The sequence below is a fragment of the Hemiscyllium ocellatum genome, chromosome 16, assembly GCF_020745735.1.
Source record: "Hemiscyllium ocellatum isolate sHemOce1 chromosome 16, sHemOce1.pat.X.cur, whole genome shotgun sequence".
NCBI classification, from domain to species: Eukaryota; Metazoa; Chordata; class Chondrichthyes; order Orectolobiformes; family Hemiscylliidae; genus Hemiscyllium; species Hemiscyllium ocellatum.
The window spans coordinates 10,106,597-10,122,156 of NC_083416.1; the positions used below are offsets into that span (position 1 = coordinate 10,106,597).

Here is a 15,560-nt window from a genome sequence, read left to right on the forward strand (position 1 = left end):
CTGAGAGACCACCCCACTGGGCTGAGAGACCACCACATCGAACTGAGAGACCACCATATCGAACTGAGAGACCACCACATCGAACTGAGAGACCACCATATCAAACTGAGAGACCACCACACTGGGCTGAGAGACCACCACACTGAGCTGAGAGACCACCACACTGGGCTGAGAGAACACCACACTGAGCTGAGAGAACACCACACTGGGCTGAGAGACCACCACACTGGGCTGAGAGAACACCACACTGGGCTGAGAGACCACCACACTGGGCTGAGAGAACACCACACTGGGCTGAAAGAACACCACATCGAACTGAGAGACCACCACATCGAACTGAGAGACCACCACAGAGTTGAGAGACCACCACCGAGCTGAGAGAACACCACACTGAGCTGAGAGATCGCCACACTGTGCTGAGAGAACATCACACTGAGCTGAGAGACCACCACACTGAGCTGAGACCACCACACTGAGCTGAGAGACCACAACAATGAGCTGAGAGACCACCACACCGAGCTGAGAGACCACCATATCGAACTGAGAGAACACCACACTGAGCTGAGAGACCACCATATCGAACTGAGAGAACACCACACTGAGCTGAGAGACCACCACAATGAGCTGAGAGAATACCACACTAGGCTGAGAGAACACCACATCGAACTGAGAGAACACCACACCGAGCTGAGAGACCACCACAATGAGCTGAGAGAATACCACACTGAAATGAGAGAATACTACACTGAAATGAGAGACCACCACAGGCTGCCGGAAGACTAGGCTAAGACCCAGTGTCCTCTGGGTAATTAGAGATGGACAATAAATTTTGACTTAACCTGAGACACCCACATCCCCAGAGTGAATTTAAAAATTTGTTTTTTTTTTAATTGTTTTATTCGTCTTAGGTGATTAGAAGCTCATCTGAAGGTCAGTTATAACAGTAGGTGGCACCAATCCCATTTGGCCTCAGCTGGTTGCCAAGGAGACGAATAGAACTGATAGCTCAGAAACAGATCTTGAAACATTGATGGAAACCAATGATATTGCCTTCCTAGTACTTGTGGAAATTTCTGTTCTTGCTTAACTTAAAATAAATGGTGGCACAGTGGTTAGCACTGCTGCCTCACAGCGCCAGAGACCCGGGTTCAGTTCCTGCCTCGGCCAACTGTCTGTGTGGAGTTTGCACATTCTCCTTGTGTCTGCGTGGGTTTCCTCCTGGTGCTCCGGTTTCCCCCACAGTCCAAAGATGTGCAGGTTAGGTGAATTGGCCATGCTAAGTTGCCTGTAGTGTTAGATATAGGGGAATGGACAACCAGGAACATGAATTTGACTGGGAAAACACTACCATCATAGGACAAGCCAGACAGAGAACAGCCAGGGAATTCCTAGAGGCATGGCATTCATCCACAAACTCCATTAACAGACACATAGACCTGGACCCCATATACAAACCACTACAGCTGAAACTGACATCCGGAAGTGGCAAGAACATCCATCAACAGACACATCGACCTGGACCCCACATACAAACTACTACAGCTGAAACTGACACCCGGAAGCGGCAAGAACAAACCACTATAAATACCGGAAGAAACATCAAAGCAGCGCTTCACAGGAGGCTCCAATGGCACTGATGATGTTCCCTAGCCAGGGAACGAAACGTTTGCAGCAAAAACTTCCAGCTCGGCGAACAGAACCACAACAACGGACACCCGAGCTACAAATCTTCAACCAGACTTTAAATAGAGGAATGGGTTTGGGTGGGTTACTCTTCGGAGAGTCAGTGTGGACTTGTTGGGCAGAAGGGCCTGTTTCCACACTGTAAGTAGTCTAAACAGTCTGTAAGGGACCAGTTCAAATCCCCTCAAAATATTTAGAAGACCCCAACGTTTTATTATTTTAAAGATAAACATAAGTTGTTTTATTCTAGATTCGACTGGTCAAACTAACAGATTTAAAACAAAACATACTTCATTCATCCACTATAGAAAGCAGGAATTGAAATAACTTAATTCCATTGGAAAATGTAACAGAATAATAGATACAGTAACTATTACAAATTAACTGCTGCAGAATAGTAACGTTCCATAAACACACCCATGGTAAAATGGTAAATGTAAAAAGCAGCTTGTCTCACATGCAATTCCTGTAGTGGGCAGAGATCCCCAACTATTGGCTGTAATTGAGATTGAGAAAAAAAGGCTTTGACTTTCAAGACTCCAATAGCAAATGCTGAAAGCAAAAGCTAAAATCTCTGATTCAATGGGAGCTCGACCACGCCCATTCAGGCTGCTTCTATTGTTCCAGCTTTTTGAAAAGAAGCACCCAAGGCTTCACAAGTTGTTAATCTTCTCATCAACAGCTTGGCACCTGTCGCCCAATCTCTCTCAAAAAGAAACCAGGACAAAACACACCTCTTTAAAGCACGGTGTTGTCACAAATCTGATAATTCAGCAACAGTGGAGAGGGAAAAGGGAGAGGTGGTGCGACAGAACTAGGTATCATGCATGCATGTAGGAAAGCACATGATCACCTAGGCTCGCTCCTTACCGTGTAAAGCTGCCTCCAGATGATGCCCCATTCTCTCAGTGTGGTGGTGACCTCCTGGACCAAAGGCATTTCCCCAGAGAAGACGCTCTCCCTATTTCTGAAAGGAAACACACAATTTGATGAGTAGACAGGGGTGGGTATTGTGCAACTGTACACTGCACCTAACACCATCTTTTGTGTCAGCTTTCAGTTTACAAACCAATACACAAAATTACCTGAAGTAATCAGCTGGCTAAAGCACAGAGGATTCTTTTTTTGCCATGCACAGTGCACAGAATGTATTGAACAGAGGTTGGTCCGTCAGCCTAATTAGTCAGTACCACATGAACATCATTGCACCCGTCTTCCTCTCCTCCAGTGCTTGTATCTCTTTCTGCCTCATTTTCACCTAAATGCCTCCAGTTTTTCTTCTTTAGATTTAAAGCAATGGTTTCCAAATTCATCAAAATGCCTCCTGCCATTGAAAGTTTATCACTTCATTTTTGAAGGACCAAGTCAATGCAGCAATAAAGTAAGAGACTGTGAAGGCAGGGAATTGCAAACTCAAAGGTCTAAGGCAATGGCCATCCATGAGCTATCTTGAATGAAGGCAAAACACTAAGAATTGTGGATATCTGAAACCAACACAGAAAATGCTACCAGAAACTCAGCAGGTCTGGCAGCATCAGGAGAGAGCGAAACAATTATGTTTCCAGTCTAGTATGATTCTTAGACGTAAGTTTGCTCGCTGAGCTGAAAAATTCACTTTCAGACATTTTGTCACCCATACAAGGTAACATCATCTCTGAGCCTCTGGTGAAGCACTGCTGTTCTGGCCCGCTTTCTATTTATGTGTTTAGGTTTCCTTGGTTCAGTGATGTCATTTCTTGTGTTGGTGGTGTTATTTTCTGTTCTTCTTCAGAATGATTCAGTATAATGTTCCTTCAGAACTTCAGAAGGAAGGCTATTGACTGGAAAGGTAACTTGAAAGGTATGTGGAACCACAGTGTCTCATCATTGCCTCCAGTACCTTATCTTCTATTGTAATCTGTCAGGTTTCTTCAAGAAATCTAGCAGATTGCCTAACTAGTTTTAAACTGCTAATAACGTTTGACACGGATTCTGTTTTAAAGTGATTGAGCATGAAGGAGATTTAGCACTCAACATGCAGAAACCTTCTGTGAACTGCCCACGGTTCTCAAATCGATGGCCTACACTTCAATGACTCTTCTCATTGCTTCTTCCATTGACATCTGCAAAAGCCTTTGGCAAAGTCTGTCCTGATGCATTTCTAAACAAGTTACCATCATGTAGACTCCTGTTAAACCTGTCCTAAGCGCATTCACCTTCTCCTTTATGTACTCTGTGTTCAATCATCGGCCAGTCCTGCAACTCTTTTACTAGTATTTTCAACTTGCTCCTCCTTTCTATCAAATATTGTCCCAGCACATGACCCAGCACAACATGTCCTTGAGGTCTCACCATGTCAATTTCCTGCAGCCTGTTTCACCTTGGCAGTACTCCTGCTGCTTGGCTTGGTCTTTCACTTAATTGATTGTCCACAACATGACCTTATTTTCTTTTTGACAAACCTTAGCTCAGCTACAAGAGGACAAATGGGTGTTTACATCCTAACCAACACCCCGACTCAGACATGAGCCTGAGTTTTCTGACTTAGCCAAATGAGCTCTAGTGTGGAGCTGGGACTGACACTAAAAAGGTCAAAGTTGACATTCCAGATAACGTTAGTTGCCTTGCAATTAAAGAAACTGCTGAACTATGCATACGTTTATTGCTATAATAAGCACACTTCTTGTCTAGTGCTGAACAGTCCAATTCTGAAAGTAAATTGGATGGAGCTGTCAAAACTCAATTCAAGTGGGAACTGTTAGTGTTAACAACGAATATTTTCAGCACAACAGTCCTGGCTACATTCACACCTTCATCCCAGAGCGTGATTCTCAGTGAAGAGCTGAATGCACTCTAACCACGCTACTGAGGGGTGGACAGTACCCCGGTAATATATGGGCAGCACTCCCAAGCATAAGCAATTGCAACCCAAAAGCAAGTTAGTATGATACGCTGTTGTGTAAGCACAGTGCAGCTGCAGCAGTATTGACAGTGTGCTGTGTTGGCATTCACAGCAAAAGAGACAGTTGAAAACAAAAGTTTTGCTAAAGAGTGACATTAATAGGCTTCATTTTTACTTCATACCCTCGCCTCTCGATGGCAGCCTCTTTAATATGAACAAACGCTGCTGGAAACACACCCTGCAAGGGAAATAAAGTCTTCATCAGCAACTGTCACCACAGATTTCAAAACTGAGTCCACGTTTTTTTTCTGTCAACAAAATCATCAGAGCACTTGATACAGGACTAAAAACAGCACAAACTGTTCAGGTGGGCCTGACAAGAAACAGATTTTTGAAATAACTGCAGGTAAGGAATGGGATTGCTCTGATTACTAATTATTACTGACAACTTCAGAAAAAAACAAGACACACTGATCAGGAGAAAGTGAGGACAGCAGATGCTGGAGATCAGAATCGAGAGCGTGGTGCTGGAAAAGCATTTATCGGGAATGAAGGGCTTATGCTCAAAATGTCGATTCTCCTGCTCCTCAGATGCTGCCTGACCTGCTGTGCTTTTCCAGCAACACACTCTCGACTCCCTCTGATCGGTTGTTTAGGAAATTCTGTAAGCACCATTTTTCATATTTTGCGAAACGTAGAATTGTCCAACAAGGAGAGGGGACTATGGGATATAAATTGGCAATAAAGGACACCTTGCCTTGAATGTGGAAGAGAGGGGTCAATAGGACTAAAGTAAAGATAACCCTATTATCTAATCCCAGTGCAGTAGCTGCTGTGTTCTAAGTATCTGACACTATTAAGTAAGGGCACCATCATTAGCATCACTGCAGTGCTCACAGGAGCTGTCAGGATAATATTTAATGGATTTAGTCAATAACTCTGGCACAGTTTAGCCATTACAGGGTATAGTGGTCATTGCTTCATATTTAAAGGAGCATTAGCACATTAGATGTTTTAGTAATGTTAATTAGGAAGATCAGGGTGTTAAATCTGTTAACTGGCAATGTTTTTTTGCCTTAAGGGGAAGGACTTTTTGACTGTGGGTCATATGTGATACAGCTTATAATTGGCCTATGTCAACAAATAAGAAAAATGTTAATTTTTGTTCATTGAAGGTTCTTTCTCATTCATTAGTTCCGAGTCTTGTAATCTCAACCAACCATTCTTCACCCAGGGAACCTGTTATTCCAGAATTGCTCATTCATGACAAATTTGCCCATTCATGGGAAAAACATGAAAACTGCACACAGAACTGATGTTGAGTTGAGTGTCCTTTGAATTAGGATTTGGAATCCTTGACCTCAAATTGATCTAAAGTCACACAGTAGGAGAGGAAAGCAATGCTGTCTATTATGAGGCACTGCAGAGATTGAGTTAAAGTTTTTGATTCGAAGTTTGACATGTCCATGAGATTAATGAAGTTGTCAATGGGTGGAGAGATGCATTTTATTCACTGTACATACCTGAGGAAATGGAATTGTCAGATTTACAAACAATGGACAGTTAACACACTGAGATCCAATTGTCCCTCTGCCCCATTTTTGTGCACTAGCCAGCCTGTTGGTTCATTTGTACAAAAGTTATGGTGGCGATTGGTAAATGATGTACTCCCTTCCCTGCACTTGATTAATTTCAAAACTGTTCAAACATTGGGCCCTTAATTCATTTCTACACTTAGCAATGTTCCAAATACTAGACAGTGATAGCTAAATGTCGTGCGGAGAGATTGACACAAAGAAAATTCTTTTACATAAGGGAGATTATGGTAGCTGAATTTTCATTGGTCTGATCAACATAGCAATCGTTTGGGGTACATCACTCCCTTTTGGAAAGCCCGCGTAAAGCCCTGCATTCCTACATCAAAATGTTTTTTTTTGTTGTCCCTTTATTCAAAGAATTATGGCAACTGAATTTTAGTTAGCCGAAACAACTCAGGGAGTTGTGGCAATCATTTTGCCGTATTGCAACTCCACATCAGAAAGTTCCAGAAAGGCTTCACAAAAAAATTCTGACACACACACGCGCACACACACACACACACACACACACATACATATGCACATACACGAACACACATAAACACATGGACAGACAGGTGCACGCACACATGAACATGCATCACACGCACACATACATATGCACACACGTACACTCACATGAACACACAAACATATGCACATGCATAAATACACACGCGAATAAGTACACACACACATACACGTACACACATGTACACGTACATATGACACATGTACGCACATGCACACACATGCACACACATACAAACAGACAGTTATACTTTGTTATAGTCATTAACCCATTTGTTATGATCCCAGCTGATAGCAATAGAGGACATTTGGATCCCAGAGTGAGACCAGATTAGATGGATCGCAAGTTTTATTGTTGATATTATTTTATAGTATCAACCACTGTTCATATTCACAATAAGCTTCCAACATAGATTTAGCAAAAAACATCACAAAAGAAATAAAAAGCTATTTTACACTCAATAAAAACTATTTGAAATAATCTCATTACAAAAATTGAAAGTAATGATTCAACCTTTTTATGCTAACAAATACTTTACTGATAATCAAACACTGTCTCCAATTTAAAGTTCCTTGTCCAGTTGGCATTGTGTACTTGGTGTCTGGAACTTCCTTCTTACTAAAATCTGAGCATTTCTAGAGCAAATACCAGCAGTTTTCATACTCTCAGCTTTCAGCTGTTCTCTGCTTCTGGAGCATTCATCCAAGGCAGTTCCCCAGCCCTTCCTTATTGGAGACGCTAATTAATGGCATCAATATCTGCCATAGGGTTGGTTTAGCTCAGTTGGCTGGATGGCTGGTTTGTGATACAAAGTGATGTTGATAGCATGGGTGGGTTCAATTCCTCCTTGAGCAAAGGTGACCATGAAGGATTCTTCCCTCTTCCCTTGACTGAAGTCTGGTGACGCTCAGGTTAAACCACCACCAGCCGTCCATCAGATGAGAAAGCAGCCTTGTTTTCTGGTGAGACTATGGCAATGCTGCTCTGAATGAACCTGCAAATGTTGCCTTACCCGTTGTGATACTGTCACTATGCTTTTTTTTATCATAAGTACCCTTGTTCCTAACACATTGATCTATAAAGCTCAATGGTATTAAAGATCTTATTTATATGTAGATCGACAAAATGTCAGACACCCCAATAGAAGGTGGCATGGTGGCTCAGTGGTTGGGACTACAGTCTCACAGCACCAGGGACCCGGATTTGATTCCAACTCGGACCACTGTCTGTGTGGAGTTTGCACATTGCCCCTGTCCCTGCATTGGTTTCCTCGGGGTGGTCTGGTTTCCTCCCACAGTTCAAAGATGTGCAGGTCAGGATAATTGACCGTGCTATATTGGCCATAGTGTCAAGTGCATTAGTCAGAGGGGAATGGGATTGGGTAAGATATTCTTTGGAAGATCGGAGCGGACTGGTTGAGCCTAATGGCCTGTTTCCAAACTGTAGGGAATCTAATCACTCAAAGCTAAAAGCTTATTGTCCCCTTAATATACACAATACAGAAACAAAAATCAAATTTAATTGTTCTTCTATGTTAAAACATTAGCTTCCAAATGATTATACTATAATATGAATTTTCATCACAGCAGTTACTTTATAAATGTTTAAGATAAAATGTAGCATGTCAAGACGAATGTGTTTCATATGAAAACATTTTGGTTGGATTTTAGATGAGGCAATGAATACAAGCAAGCAGCCATAGTTTACATCAAACATTGACTTACCCGCTGTGACTTGTTTTTCATCAGGCACCCTCTGTACCAGCCTGAGGGGAAGAGAAATATTGGTATAATTGAGGGCCATATTTTGGTGAGATTCCCGATCAGGCAAAATTCTACAGACCTTTGTAGAACAGGAAAAGGCCATTCAGCCCACAGATTATAGTTTGTGCTTCACTCTAAACACCTCCCCACCCCCTACTTCATCAAACCTCATCAGAGTACTTCCTTTCTGCACCATCTACTTATTTAGGTTCCCCTTAAAGGCATCTGTGTATTTCTATTTATTAATTTCCTTCCACTACATAACACAATATGTGGTTCAAACACTAAATTATACAGGAGTGAGTGTGTTTGTTCTTTGGGGGAGAAAAGGAAACATATTGCCAGGAGGTTTGGCCATGTGGCACAGACGAGACTGATTTCTGAGAGAAGAAGTGCTCAGAATCGTTGCTCTGATCCCAGCGTTTGTGTGTGACCTGTTCGAACCCATCACCAACCTGAACCTCCCACTCTTCGTAGCAGTTGGCTCGGAGGTAATAGTCTGATTAGTTCCTTGCCATCAATCACAACAGGTCTGATGTGGAGTCAAATGTGCAAATGTTAAGCTGATATTTGAAGCAAGTGCAATGAGTATCCCATGGTTCACGCGACATGGGTCTTCAAATTCTTCAAGGTTTTTTGGACTCACAAAGGCTCTTATCTAGTCATGAGGCTTCTGTCTGTAGGAAAAGCTAGACGATAAAGGTACCATCATCCATTGCATGCACATGTCCTCCCAGTTGCTGGTTGCATGATGCAATGGAGATGGAATTAGAGTCATAGAGATGTACAGCATGGAGACAGACCCTTTGGTCCAACTCGTCCATGCCGAACAGGTATCCTAAATTAATCTAGTCCCATTTGTTAGCACTTGGCCCATATCTCTGTAAATCCTTCCTATTCATATACCCATCCAGGTTGTATTGCTTAACTGTATTTATCTGTGTTCACATGTTATTGCTTTGATATTGTCCAATACAAAGGATTAAAAAACTTCAAATAAAAATCACACAGGATGCAAAACATTAACTCTTTCTCACTGAGCAAATGCTGCTGAGTTTCTCAAACATTGTTTGTAATTACACTGTTAGGTTTATTTGGAATGAAGTAACATAAACAGGAAATCCAAACCCCTGAACACAACAAACTGGTCAGGATCAAAGCAGAACAACAGAAACTGCTTGATAAAGGCCACAAATCTAATCATTGGCATCCTGACTGAACTCTGTAAAAAACCAATTGTTCATGAACAATGTGAAAATTGCACATTGCACCAAATTGCACCAACCTGAATGGAGGGACTCTGGGTCAGCCCACAGCAAAACCCCAAAACAAAGTCAAACTTTGGCCCAACGGTTAATATTAAACTTGGGAATAATAAGCACTGAATTTGAAATGTCTGAATAAATTAGCTTTTTGAAAATGTTTCCAGCTTTCTTCTTAAGCTTTCCACCATGAACAAATAGAGCTGAATAGTGACTGGAAGGAGAATGTAATGATTGTAACAAGGTCAGCCAGGTGGACTTCGCACAATAAGAGGTTTGTGACTGTTAACCTGGGCCAATCAGGGAGCCCTGGGTGACAGATAGAAACAGGAGTGTTCGTGGGTCTGCTCCTGGGCCTGGCCAAACTGGCCATAAACAGGTCCAGGCAGCGGGCCGTGGAGGGGGTCGTAAGGGCCAACTGCCTGCCCCTCTTCCGCGGTTACGTTAGAGCCCGGGTGTCCTTGGAGAGGGAGCATGCGGTGTCCACCAACACCCTGGAGTTGTTCAGGGAGAGGTGGGTGCCACAGGGAGTGGAGTGCATTATTTCTCCCTCCAACTTTATTTTGATTTAGTCCCTGCCCTCCCCTTCACTGTTTTGATCACACAGCATTGCCCTTTGGTGTGAAGGACACTGCTTGTCACAGGCCACTCGGGTGTTTTCCTATTTTCATGATGGCGGAAATTGAATAAAGATTTGTACACTTTGTGTCTCACTGTGTCTCACACCTGCACGCACACACACACCATGGGTGCTGGGGAAAAAAATAAGCACTACCGCAGTCAGGTGGTAGTGTGGGGGATAATTTAATAAAAAAAAATTTAAAAAATAACCAGGAGAGTGGAAAGATAAAAAAGATAAAAAAAGAAAAAGGAAAAAAAAAGTTACAGGAGTGTCAAAGGTCCTGTTCACTCCGAGAGCTGGCTCTGAGGGAGCTGTGTCAGTGTCAAGGACTGTCCACACGTAAATAAAAGGTGACTTGGTGATAGGATACTGGCCCCTGTGGTGTTATTTCAGTGGTGACATGAGAAAAACACGCTCTAGAAGCAATTCACTTGAAACAGTCCTCTTTGGGTTATATTAAGCATTTCTGGTATCATGCCATTAGTCAGGAAGCTTAATTTGTCTATTCCTGTCATCAAAAACTTGGGCCCAGTATGTGGAAAGAATGCACTCTATTTTCCCAGGCAAATGACATTGGGGCAGATGAAAAGCAACAAGTAATTCTGCTGACAGCTTGTGGACCTGCAGCTTTTTCAGTTCTCGGAAGCCTTACTTTTCCTGAGGCACCAGATGCTAAAGAATTGACAGATTTCGATGAGGAATATTACGACCTCAAGCCATCTCAAATTCTGAGATACCGTCGGTTTTACTCAGTTCTTCAAGAACCAGGAGACTTTTGACAAGATGAAGACTACTGACAAAGGCAAGTAACTTTGGTTTATCCCTTAATGAGATACTGAGAGACCAGTTGATATGTGGGATTAATGATGTAACCATGCAAAAGTGTGCACCAGCTGAAGCCCATCTGGACTTCAAACAGGCTCGACAATTGGCTTTATCATTGGGAAATACAGCAAGTGGAACATATGAGTTGCAGGATATTCCAACGAAAGTGGGTCAGCCCACAGCAAAACCCCAAAACAAAGCCAGGCCTCAGCCAATGGTTAAAAGTTTCTCCAGGACCCCGGCCTGTACGCCATTAGTTGCTACTGGTATGCGGCCTCAAGACAACAAAAGAGTACTATTAGATTTAAACGGAGTAGGAGAACTCACAGGATGGTATCCAGGCAAGTGCACACCTTGAAGGTCCACCTACAGCTGGATTGGAGCTATTAAAATGCTCAGCAACATCGAAACCATAAGCAATTGAGGCAAACGTCTGGTTAAGTAATCATTCAGTTCTAATGGAGGTCGATACTGGTGTGATTGTTTCAATAGTCGCAGAACTGGACTTTATGAAGATACAGTATGGACTTCACCCCTTATATTTGTATAGTACCTCAGCCAGGCTGAGAGCCTGCACCAGGGAACCTTTACAGATTAATGGTATACCTTCGGTTCTGGTCCAGCCAATGGAAAATATCTTACAAGGTCTATCCCAGGTTTCCATTTATCCAGATGCCTGTTAATAACCTGGACGTCTAATAAGAAACACTGAGAGAACTTGTACATGGTCCTTAGATGCTTCGCTCAGGTGGGTGTACCCCAAGTGAGCAAGTTAGGCCATAGAGTTGACAAGACAGTGTTAAGGTGGGTAAAAACAATGACTGCAGATGCTGGAAACCAGATTCTGGATTAGTGGTGCTGGAAAAGCACAGCAGTTCAGGCAGCATCAGAGGAGCAGTAAAATCGGCATTTCGGGCAAAAGCCCTTCATCAGGAATACAGGCAGAGAGCCTGAAGGTTGGAGAGATAAATGAGAGAAGTGGGGGGTTGGGGAGAAAGTAGCATAGAGTACAATAGGTGAGTGAGGGAGGGGATGAAGGTGATAGGTCGGGGGCAGGGGGAGGGTGGAGTGGATAGGTGGAAAAGAAGGTAGGCGGGTAGGACAAGTCATGGGGACAGTGCTGAGCTGGAAGTTTGGAACTAGGGTGAGGTGGGGGAAGGGGAAATGAGGAAACTGTTGAAGTCCACATTGTTGCCCTGAGGTTGAAGTGTTCCGAGGCGGAAGATGAGGCGTTCTTCCTCCAGGCATTTGGTGGTGAGGGAGCGGCGGTGAAGGAGGCCCAGGACCTCCATGTCCTCGGCAGAGTGGGAGGGGGAGTTGAAATGTTTGGGCCACAGGGCAGAGGGGTTGATTGGTGCGGGTGTCCCGGAGATGTTCCCTAAAGCGTTCTCCCAATGTAGAGGAGATCGCACCAGGAGCAATGGATACAATAAATGATATTGGTGGATGTGCAGGTAAAACTTTGATGGATGTGGAAGGCTCCTTTAGGGCCTTGGATGGAGGTGAGAGAGGAAGTGTGGGCATAGGTTTTACAGTTCCTGCAGTGGCAGGGGAAGGTGCCAGGATGGCAGGGTTGGTTGTAGGGGGGCGTGGACCTGACCAGGTAGTCACGGAGGGAACAGTCTTGGCGGAAGGCGAAAAGGGGTGGGGAGGGAAATATATCCCTGGTGGTGGGGTTTGTTTTAACCTATTGGAAGATAAAGAGATGGCAATCAAAAGGCACCCTGGTTCCCACATCTGTACTGGAGCTTGGATCTTTCCATGAACTTATGGAATGTTCATACATAACCTGGCCTCCATCCTGGCACCTTCGGTTCAACTCTTAAAAAAGGGTCAGCCTTGGAAATGGTCACATAGCCAAGCCATGGCTTTCAGGGAAGCGAAGGAACCGCTATCATCCCCTAAGGTGTTGGCACGCCATGATTCTAAGTGAGATCTGGCATTGGCATGTGATGCCTCCCTGTACGACATTGGCATAACATTAATTCGTAGGTGGCCCAATGGAGAGGAACGTGAGTTAGCATATGCATCCAGGACTTTGGCTAATGCAGAGCATAAATATGCCCAGTTAGAGAAGGAATGTTTGGCTATCATATTTGGAGTCATGAAGTTCTGCCAGTACCTTGACTGGCATAAATTTGTAATAATAATGGACCACAAACTCCTGAAAGGTCTACATGAAGAGGACAAGGCAGTGCCAGCCATGACTTCAGGCTGAATTCAGCGATGCGCTCTAATATTAAGTGCGTATCAGAGGATGATCAGACAGAGACAGGGAATATTTCATTCGGTCAATCAAATGTTGGATAATCAAGTGCCGAATAACATAGTTAGCCAAACATCGGGACCTTGCGATCTCATTTGGATGATCTGAAATTTGGTTAATTGAATGCCAGATAATTGAGGTTCCTCTGTAATTACAAGTTGGAACACCATCCGGGAGGCCAAGTAACAAATGCATTGAGCAGCCTCCCATCACTAGAAGATTCCGTAATGGTTTTCAAATTTATGAGCACACTTCCAGTCACAGCTGATAAGAGCAGGCTTTGGTTACAGAAGGATCCAGTGCTGACAACACTGGCATGGCTGGTGATGATGGGTGAAACCAAAGGGCCAGGACTGAAGCTTTGGTGGGTCCAGACAGGCCAGATCATAGTAGAGGATGACATTTAGCTAATTCTAGAAGGCTGCGATCGGATTGGTTCCACCACTTTCACAGTATGCAGTGATTGTAACAAGGTTAGCCAGATGGGCCTCATGGAATATGAGTTCCCTGATTGGGGCTGTTAATCTGGTCCCATCAGGGAGCCCTGACTGACAGCTAGAAACAGGAATGTCACAGGTTCTGTTCACTCCGAGAGCTAGCTCTGCAGGAACTGGATCAGTGTCAAGCACAATCCACGTGTAAATAAAGTGTAACTTGGTGACAGGATACCGGTCTCAATAGAGTTATTGAATTGAGCTAAATTTATTGTCACGTGTACCGAGGCACAGTGAAAAGCTTTGTCTTGCAAGTAATACACGTCGATCATATAGTTAAGTAGCACAGATAGTGAGTAATAGGTAAACACCAGCACAAACAAAAACACAGGTACATGCGAATGTTAAGAGTTTGCGAGTCCATTCAGTATTCTAACAACAGTAGGATATAAATTGTTATGAGATCAGCTGGTGCGTGTGTTCAGGCTTCTGTACCATCTCCCCGAGGTTGTCGAAAAACACTGCCAGGATGGGATGGATCTTTGACTTCAGTGAAACGTCTCAGTAAGAATACGTTAAAGGCATATCAGTGCTGAAATGATCATGTTAGTGTTATCTGATCTCCACAAAAATATATTTATTTCTCTGATTACTAATGCGATTTTAGGCTTTCAGTCTGTCTTTCATGCAGAGACCCCTGTTACCATAGTTACTAGTCTCTTTTCAACCAGTGTCTAGATTTCGGCTTACCTTCACACTTTTCCAGGATTTGCACTGTGTCCCCAACACATAGTGAGAGTTGTGGATCCCTCTGTGCCTCAAAGTTAAAGATCGCTGGAAACAAAGTAAAAAATAAACAAAATTAGCTGATCAAAAACCACCATTTTTATCTTTGCACACCTCCCTAAAGGTTTTGTCAGTGCAATTATGATCAGAGTTTTGTCACATGATTGCAAGGACGGAAATCTGACACATACTCGAAGACAGTCCATGCCACTGTTGATGGTATGTTCCAAAATTCACAGATTCACAAGGATGCTGACCTTCTGTAAGGTGGAGTGGTTGATGACGTTAATTCTGATGAATAGTCATGGACCTGAAATTAATATCACGATACTAAGGCATTAGTGCAGTTTCTTTTTAAAAAAAATCAGGTTGAATTCAAATTTCACATTGGTGGGAATTGAAAGTGTGAGATTCTAGATTCCTAGCCCCCATGGGGTTACCACTCTGCCACTGCCTCCTCTTACTGTTCATTATCAAAGGCATGAAAATTTCGGGTACAGGCTATAAAAAGCCCTGTCTACTTGAGTTTGTACTGTGTTATGTGCTACGCAACAATTTCTGTTGTATTCTACATTATTCCGATAGTGGTAAATATGGGTTATTGAATTTTATCTTCTACCCCCTGACTGTTATAATTAATACATTCCCACAGTATGGAAGCAGACCATTCAGCCCATCAATTCCACACCAATCTTCTGAAGAGCATTCCGCCCAGATCCAGCCTCCCTACCTTAACCATCCATTTACCATAGCGACACACCCCTGCACACTATGGGGCAATTTAACATGGCCATCCACATAACCAGCGCAGCTTTGGATTGAGGACGGAAACTGGAGCACTCAGACAAGTAGGACAGGTCAAGAGGGCAGTGCTGAGTCCATCTTCCTTCCGACTTATCTGCTCTTCCCTCCCTACTGACCTATCACTA

At 43.4% G+C, this 15,560-nt stretch overlaps 1 protein-coding gene across 1 annotated transcript in view; it reads right to left on the bottom strand.

Annotated features, from left to right (window-relative positions):
• LOC132823334 (dedicator of cytokinesis protein 2-like) overlaps positions 1–15,560 on the bottom strand; it is a 717,727-nt gene that overhangs the window by 624,485 nt on the left and 77,682 nt on the right. The window contains exons 2-5 of the mRNA XM_060837030.1: positions 14,596–14,679; positions 8,398–8,438; positions 4,747–4,802; positions 2,554–2,650 (exon numbers count right to left, since the gene is read on the bottom strand). Coding sequence (XP_060693013.1) covers positions 2,554–2,650; positions 4,747–4,802; positions 8,398–8,438; positions 14,596–14,679 — 278 coding nt within the window. The remainder of the gene's footprint in view (positions 1–2,553; positions 2,651–4,746; positions 4,803–8,397; positions 8,439–14,595; positions 14,680–15,560) is intronic.